This window comes from Zingiber officinale, chromosome 1A, assembly GCF_018446385.1.
Source record: "Zingiber officinale cultivar Zhangliang chromosome 1A, Zo_v1.1, whole genome shotgun sequence".
Lineage (NCBI taxonomy): Eukaryota > Viridiplantae > Streptophyta > Magnoliopsida > Zingiberales > Zingiberaceae > Zingiber > Zingiber officinale.
This window is the reverse complement of record NC_055987.1, coordinates 170,240,145-170,248,978: the sequence shown is the minus strand read 5'-3', so window position 1 is coordinate 170,248,978 and position 8,834 is coordinate 170,240,145. Positions and strand designations below refer to the sequence as shown.

Sequence of the window (8,834 nt, the reverse complement as noted above, 5' to 3'; positions counted from 1 at the left end):
GGGAGCAACGCTCTACCATAAGAAATCCTCCATATGTGGGAGCAACGCTCCACTACAAATAATCCGAAATATGTATCTACAATAAATATGGGAGCAATGCTTCGCTACACGCAATCCACAATATGTGGGAGCAACGTTCCACCACAAACGATCCATAACATGTGGGAGCAACGCTCCACCACAACAATCCAAAATATGTGAACAAGACCTCAAACTATCCAACTAAAGACTACACGAGATCACTCAACCACATATCACTGTGGTAGCTAGGGGTATCACAATCTAGTAAGCAAATCAAATCCATCGTCAACTCCATCAACATCGTAGTGGGTCCCCCCACTAATAAAAGAATTAGTTGACAGAGCAATACTACAATGACATAGTGTAGACACTGCATATAAGTAGAATCATCATAACGCTACCAACAATACACCTGACACACGTGCACACACAACATAGGTATGATCAAAATAATCCTCCAATTAGTACACACCAAACATACTCATAACATAGGTAAAAATCAGTGTGATACCTCCAACATTACATATCGAACCCGTGTGCATAAATCATCATAGGTATAATCGACAATACACCTCAAACAACACTCACATGACATATATACACCTATGCCAAGAGTATAATCAACGTAATACTTCCAACAAATCATAATCGACACAAGTGTACACATAGAACAAATATAATAAACAAGATACCTCGAATATTACACCAAACACATCTGCACATATCACAACATAGATTTAATCGACAAAATACCTCTAATAAACCAATCAGACCACTCAGGTATAATCTACTAGAAACCCACAACAATCATAACTGGAAAAATATACACCCACTACATGCAATTAGACCGTCCATCATAACACTCCTACAACACATAATAATCATATGTACACACCACATAGATATGCAGAATCAGCATATTTAATCCAATCAACCTGATATTTCCTATGCTACCTTTTATGTTATCCAACTAGGTACATACAGTTTAAAATTAACGTACCCATGGAAAAGGATACATCGATCCTCTATAGATTGACCAAACTGATAATGGTATACGGCTAATTCAGTCTTTCCCCACGTCAATACAAGCCATGTACTCAATGTGCTGAAGATATCCAACTAAGAACGAATAACCCAAAGATCAGCATTTTTATAAAATAGAGTAAGTTGATCCCTTGCTGATCGGACCAACCAAAACAATGAATCAGTGATTGACTATCTAAATCTAACAAATGTACGTTAATCCTCTGCAATCACAAAGGTATATCGATTTATGACTACCCAAGTCGACAAACGTAAATCAGTATTCTACTGACCGATCTAACAAGAGTAAATCAATATTTACTGATGAAATTAACTAAGATAAAATGGTATATTACTTGGCTAGGTCAACATGAAGATATAGATACTATCCACTACCCAGCTAATAATAGCAGAGGCTGGTATGTGCCTCAATCTGCTAACCAACTAGTAGTAACAGAAACTAAAAATTACTGGTGTATGATATGAAAAATTACCAGAAACTGTAATCCTTGATCTCTAATAGGGTCAATCATCAGTGGCTAACCCATCACATGTAATATAGCTACAACATCAAATAGATACCAGATACAAAGTGCTATTACATGCCATAATTATCACAGTCAACAATGCATTCACTAACAGAAAGGTAGGATAACGGTATACCAACATACCTCCTATAGCTTGGAGATGTCCTGCCGCTGCTAGGTCCCAAAACTTGAAAAAGTCACATCGAGAAGACTAAAACACGAAATCTGAAATACGAAATATAAGACTCGTAAACCGAGCTCTGATACCAATAAATTGGTATCAGATAAATCTCGAAAATCCAGAACACATAGCAAGTATCGTATACCTGCTCTGATACCACTAACTTGTCACGCCCCGAGGGAGTCCCTGTCCGAAGAAATTTCGGCAACACCTCCCCTGTACGGGTGACAATCTGAAACATTTCTACATACATAATATACCTTAGCCACAGGCGGCTGGAATATACACACAACCACGCAGTTTATATGCAGCCTACTCGGCTGATACAACAAAAATACAGCCACGCAGTTATATATAAATTTAACAGCCCACTCGGTTGTACCAAAATCAAACACAGCGGAAATCCAATAGACAACACATATAACTATAAACAAAGACTGCTAGCCTTCTAGGCTTACACCACACAACAATACAACACTCCGGAAACAAAACCGGAACACAAAGTCAAATACACACGTATCATATACCAAGATAAAAATAAACAAAATTTCGGAGACTGGTCTTCTAATATGACGTGGGGACCGGCAGGTAGGATACTCCAAGCAACTCCATAAACAGCCAGGTACCTGAAAAAAATAGTGTCCACGGGGGTGAGTTCAACAACTCAGCAGATACCAGTTGACATGTATAGTAAGATATAACATACAGTAATAACTATGGAGTACAGACTCCTAGACAAAAGCTGGAAATGCACAATAGAATAAGCTGAAGAGAACTGTACTCACCAGGGCCTCCTATCAGAATAGTCAGGTCGTCAGACCGAGAGTATCATAAATCCTGTATGCATGTCAAACATATACATCCATCCAAATGCATCATATAAGTGCAACAAACACAATCAGTATATGCATCAATGCATATGATGCCAATGACATGGTCACCCCTGACGCCAATCAGCCATCTCAGACACAATGATGAGACCGAGTGGGTAGGGCTGTGATAACCGTGCACTCTGACGTCACTGCTTCTGATGAGTGACCGAGTGGACGGGATGCTGTCGGAGTACACCTATCCTCCTACCCCAAATCATAAGTGGGGGAGCACAATGCTCTCATCTCCCGGTACACGATGACGGGGAGGGATCTCGGCGTGCTACCACGCTGCAGTACACTACCTAAGAGCGTCCCAGCGGAGCACCACCGAGCAAACTGACGTGCTACCACGCTGCGTCACACTACCCATGAGCGGACCAACGGAGCACTGACAGTGATAAAACTGGCGATGTGCTCAACAATAATGGAGCAGACTATCGCGCAGCATGCAATCATGCGAATGATGCATGACACTAAGCATGGCAATATCCTGAACCAATCCACATATATATAAAATGTGTACCCTAGTATCAATAAGTCATATCCGAAGATCTAAGGTACACAAGACATGTATGGTATAAATAAAAACCTGGGTCCTGAACATAATAAGGCATGGTATGTCACTGCCATATGAGCATATATATAATTATGTGGATACTAACATAAAATACATATCAGGTGAGTAAACAAGCATGTAACAGGTATCCTGTAGAGACATATCGAAACAAGAACGAACATAATTATTACTAAAAGCTATAACCTACTAAACATATCAACATGACATTATCATAGATAAGTCAAGGTACCCGCCTCCGATAAGAGGATTGTATCTGGTCCAACCCGACGTCGAGATGCTCGTCTCGCGTCAAAGTCCTGTGTCACCAATATATACATTTTTATTAGCTAAAATTCAATAAATAGCTAAATAAAATCCCTACGACTAATTTAGGATAAAACACTAATCACATCATCCAACTACAATATGTATCCAAATTCCTACACCATACCTCAAGCTCAACCGCTGTTGAACACAGAACAAGGTGAGCTGATTGCTGTTGGAAACAAGGTATACCATAGCAAGACCTCCTTGCTGAAGTTTTCCCCACAGCGCACAACACTTGGCTGGAATCCTACCTACTCAACAGATCAAGATGAGATCAACAGGAAGATCACAGATCAGAACAAGACTAGAGATCATTAATTCAAGCAACAATCTAATTCCAGTAATAACCTGTCCTCACCACCTCTTCCTCTTCAGTAGCTACCAAGAGTCATGGATCGGGCAGAGTCAACAACAAGCTACTGATGCAATGGTAGCCGGAACCAACCTAGGTCACTGCCTTCCAGACAATGAGCTCACGTCAACACCATAACCAGACTTAATACCCAGATAAACGGCTAGGGTAGAACACCTACCTTTCAGCTTAAGATGTAGAAATCGATTACCCCCTGCTCGGCCGTCGATCCACTGGAGGAAAGGTAGGCTGGCGGTGAAGACCAAACTAGGGAACAGAAAGATTTTGATCAGGCGCCTGAGATGCTAGCCGTCGGTGATCGAATATTTGGGCAGAGCGGGGTACGTTGGGTCTGATTTGGTGGCCGACACTGCTCTATGCGACAACGGCTCTCGGCTCTCGGCGATCTACGACAATGGCAGAAGAGGAAGCTCCTCAAATCAGGGAGCTAGGGCATAGAGGAGGGGGCCGGCGGTGTCGGGCAGTAGCGATGTCGCGATGGAGAAGAAGCAATCGACTTCTCTTGGCTCTCGTCGGTCGGCGAAGATGGATCGGCCAAGAGGAGGCACTAGCGTCGTGGGATCGGGGAGGAAAGTCGACAGTCGACGTCGCTAGGGCACGACCAAGGTGGAAGAGAAGAGGAAAATCTAAAGGAGGCGGCGTTTGAGATCAACGAAGAGAAAGAGAAGAAATAGGAGAAGAAGAAATCGTCGCATGCGGTTTTGGGGAGGAGACGACGTCGAGAGGTAAGGCACGGGGAAAGGAAACAGGGAAAAGAAGAAAAAAAGAAAAGAAAAGAAAATAAGAAAATCAACATTTCCTCACTTAAAATGGGGTAGCACAAATAGGCTTTCCCGGGTCCCGTTTTTATCCCCGTAACCTGAGCCATACGATCTTCGAAAAATTCCAAAAAAATTCTAAAAATTTCGGAAAATTTTCTTATCATTATTCGTCATTTTGTGATATTTTACATGAAGAACAGGTTTTTTTACTCAATAGTTGGTTGTCCTTTAACTTCGTTGATGAAGGAGCACTTTAAATACTGAACCTTGCAACAGATTCCACAGTCGAGAGTTGAGAACTCTGCCCTGCTGAAGCGACTTGCCAACATCAATCAAAAGTACAATGAAGCTGCTGTCGACAATAGGATACTCAAAGCGAATGTGGAGACTCTCAGAGCTAAGGCAAAAAGTTATCTCAGTTTCACATTTGTATGCCCTCAGTACTTTTCGTTTTGATCTATGCGCAATGCAAGTTTTTAATCTTATTATTGTATTCAGGTGAAGATGGAAGAGGACGTAAAACCGTTAACCGGAATGACTCTGTTCTACTCGACAATCGCAGACATGTCCTCCGCCAATGGTATAGTTCGAGCACCTGCAGAAGTGGATCTGTGGTGTAGTTGCCCGTGTAACTTCACATTAACATTGCTCCTAATTCAAATCACGTCGATAACAAATTATGATAATCCCAACTATTTTGAGTCGGTTAAGATTTTTATATCTTCATTCAACTCATTGAAAGCAAGAATCTTACTAACTAATTGCTTTTTCTCCTAGATCTAATCTTAATTGTGTTCATTAATTAATCCACACACTAATCCACATGATATTGTCTCCAATCTAATAATATATGCCTTGCAAATATATTAACATTTCTTAAAAGATGCATTTAATTAATTAATTATAATTTTAAAAAGATGATTGTACTCATCCTAAATGTCCTTTATAGTCTGTCCGCATGTTATGTGAAAGAAGATAAATTACTAAGTCAAATTATAACTGATCGTCAAATAATTAAAGAGTGAGAAGAATTTTTTTCCCTTGAGACATGCGTTCATCATAAATTGACTCCTTACTTGATTGTAATAAAACTGTCATTTTCTAATCAATTTGATGATACTGTTTGAAGAAATTAATTCCTTATCTAATTATAATAAAATTGTCACTTTCTAATCAACTTGACCATGCTTGTAAGAATAATTAATTATAATTTACTTGACTCTAGAACCAGACAGAATAATAGCATCGAGACCACAACGTTAGGATATCTTTAATCACCTCTTAGTCCTTAATTATTCAACTAATCCATTAATTAGACGAGGATTTGACTTGGTTGAGGCGCGACCCGGTTCACATGGCCCGACCCAACATCTTCATATAAAATCTCCGCACACGTTCCCGCGACCGCTTGCCCAATAAAATATTGTTTCCTGTGTCGGACCTGGCGCGGCGCCCCGCCCCATTGTCTCCCATGGGCCCGACGCGCTTTCCTCACCGAGTGCGTCAAGCGGACGCCCTGTTTACCTTACGCATCTCCAATGTTCTCTCACTCGCATTGTCTATGATGTGCTTATGCCGGGTCCAACATATTTCTAACTAATGATTGTGAAGGTGAATAGGTTTGTTGGCTTTCTAGAGTTAGAAAAGTAAAAAATGCTAGAGATCCAAGCTTCTTATATCGGTCTGCGATAGTAGTGATCGAATCTAAAGCAGCAAATTTGAGAGGAGAAGAAGATGTTTTCGTGATTTGAGATCGCGGTGGAGTGATCGTAGACAGAATGGCGAATGGATTGGGGTTGGAAGAGACGGAGCTGCGCTTGGGACTAGGACTCGACGGAGGAGGAGGAGGGGAAGACGAGGGCTCGAAGAAGAGGGGGTTTGAGGAGACCATTGATCTGAAGCTTCAGCTTCATATGCCATCCGACTCAGAGAAATCAGAGGCCACCTTGGAATCTTCCGACAATATGGTGAAGAAGATGCCGAGCCTGATGAACCTTGCCTCGTGGGGTGGTGGCTGCGGCGTCCACCCGGAAAAGCCACCTGCGCCCAAGTACGCTTGATTCTATGCCGATTAGCTTAAATTTTTAAATCTTGCTGGTTTTACTTTAATTTAAGACAAAATTCATGCTTTCTGCATGTTTTATCTCTATCTCTGTGTATACAACCTATGCATCGTGCTTTGGGGAACATGATCAACTACCATTTTTTATGCTTTAATTAGAATTATTTAATCTTTTCTAAGTTATGGCCATGAAATTTGTCTTATTTTCTTTCAACCCATATAGAAATTTGTTAGCATTTTTGTCTTTCTTTTGGATAAATGAAGTTTCCTTTTCTTTTAGGTGACCTTACACCAATTAGAAATTTTATATCATTCTTACTTCACTAACAACATTTAGCTCTAAATTCACACAGAATTAGCGGGTTAAGAGATTTTCTTGTTCACGCATTCACTTGATATAGAAACTTGGTGAACTGAATATTTGAAACAAATGTTGTACTTCAGCTACAAAGAAAATTTTCAATTCTCGGTGTAATTATTTTGATTTGTATAGTATGATCACCAAAGTTTTAGTTCAGTTATGTTCAAACAGTTTTAGAATGCAATTATCAAGGTACAGGCTGTGGGTTGGCCGCCAGTGAGATCCTTCAGGAAGAACATCCTCTATGTTCACCCTGAGAAGCATGTCTGCGACAGCAGTAATTCACCAGCTGCCTTTGTGAAGGTGGGCATGGATGGTGCACCGTACCTGCGCAAGGTGGACCTGAAAATGTTCAACAGCTACCAAGAGCTCTCCATGGCCCCGCAGAAGATGTTCAGCTCCTTCACCACCAGCACTCGTATGCGTGCATGCAGTAGGTTTCACAAAATACTATAATCTGTATACAAAACATCTGAAAAGCATGAGGATCGGTATGGAAACTGTGAGTTCAATCAAAATTTTGATATCTTAGCACACTTAACAGGAAACTCTTGCTCTCCAGGAATGAGTGAGAGGGACTACATGAACGAGAGCAAGGTGATGAATCTGCTCAATGGATCTGACTATGTCCGAACCTACGAAGACAAGGATGGAGATTGGATGCTTGTTGGTGATGTTCCATGGGAGTAAGCTTCATTGACCGACTTTCACATTGCATTTCAGAAATTTATATCACCATTATGATTTCTTAAATTTGTATCATCATTTACTTTGTTTCAAAATATAATTATTATAATCCAGGATGTTTGTTGAATCGTGCAAACGTTTGCGTATCATGAAGGGATCAGAAGCCATTGGAATCGGTTTGTATCTTTGTTATAAATCTCTGAACCAATCAACTCCTAATTCTATACCTGTATCTAGCAAAAAAATTCGATATATCAAAGGAACTTAATATTGGTCTCTCCTATTGCAGCACCAAGAGCCATGGAGAAGTGCAAGAACACAAGTTAAAGATTTGTTCCACCAAGTAAAATGACAAAACGCAAATTCACCTCTGGATTTGGATCAAGGCATATGCATGTGTGCTTACATATTTCCCAAGTTTATTTAAGTTTGTTCATCATGTTTTTTTTTATTATTAAAATAGTTTGTTTATCACCTTTATGTATGGACAGTAAGAAATGCTACTTCAAGACGGCTGCTTCCGTGTGACCCAGTAAATGGTGTTGGCTTGTTTAATTAATAACTGTTCTGCTTATTACTAGATAATTAGTGCAGTGTTTGTTGCTAGAATTAAAATAGGGAAATATGATGAGATTCTCGGCGCTTGGTCCTCTTTTAATATTGCAAGGCCAACCGGAAGTGGGGGCAAAGTTATGTGCATAGTTATGGAGTATCTGATTTAGGTATTTATAGGCATAGGATACTAATCTTTTAGCCCTTAATATTTTGTCGATTAGGCAATTATGTTGGTGCTCCTTAGGGAGTGTAAATGAACTAAGTTACTCATGAGTTAATCAAAACTCGATTCGATAAAAGTTCATTTGAGCTCGTTTAATGAAACTTGTTTAGATAAACAAATCAAGCTCAAGCTTCACAATACTCAGCTCGTTAGCTCGTAAACATGTTCGTTAGTAAGTTCATGAATCAACTTTTAAATAAAAAAATAATAATTTTGATATTGAATTTATAGATTTTATACTCTACTTATAAAAAAAATATAGATAAATATATTAAATTTATTTATTAGAATAAAATTATAAATTT

At 39.7% G+C, this 8,834-nt stretch overlaps 1 protein-coding gene across 1 annotated transcript; it reads left to right on the top strand.

Moving 5' to 3' along the window:
- Window positions 1-3,606: 3,606 nt before the first annotated feature.
- Window positions 3,607-8,260, top strand: LOC122006679 (auxin-responsive protein IAA14-like). The gene is made up of 8 exons (XM_042562269.1): window positions 3,607-3,690; window positions 4,918-5,043; window positions 5,140-5,252; window positions 6,571-6,691; window positions 7,257-7,476; window positions 7,609-7,750; window positions 7,866-7,927; window positions 8,041-8,260. Exons 1-8 carry the CDS (start codon window positions 3,607-3,609, stop codon window positions 8,076-8,078), a joined length of 906 nt encoding a protein of 301 aa, XP_042418203.1. The 3' UTR covers window positions 8,079-8,260.
- The last annotated feature ends 574 nt before the right edge of the window (window positions 8,261-8,834 follow it).

Excerpts from the sequence above, each read along its gene's own strand:
- LOC122006679 (XM_042562269.1), top strand. The coding sequence starts at position 3,607 with ATGTATCCAAATTCCTACACCATACCTCAAGCTCAACCGCTGTTGAAC. Across the intron at positions 5,044-5,139 it reads TGGAGACTCTCAGAGCTAAG|GTGAAGATGGAAGAGGACGT; the intron begins GCAAAAAGTTAT and ends TATTGTATTCAG. Across the intron at positions 7,928-8,040 it reads ATCAGAAGCCATTGGAATCG|CACCAAGAGCCATGGAGAAG; the intron begins GTTTGTATCTTT and ends CTCCTATTGCAG.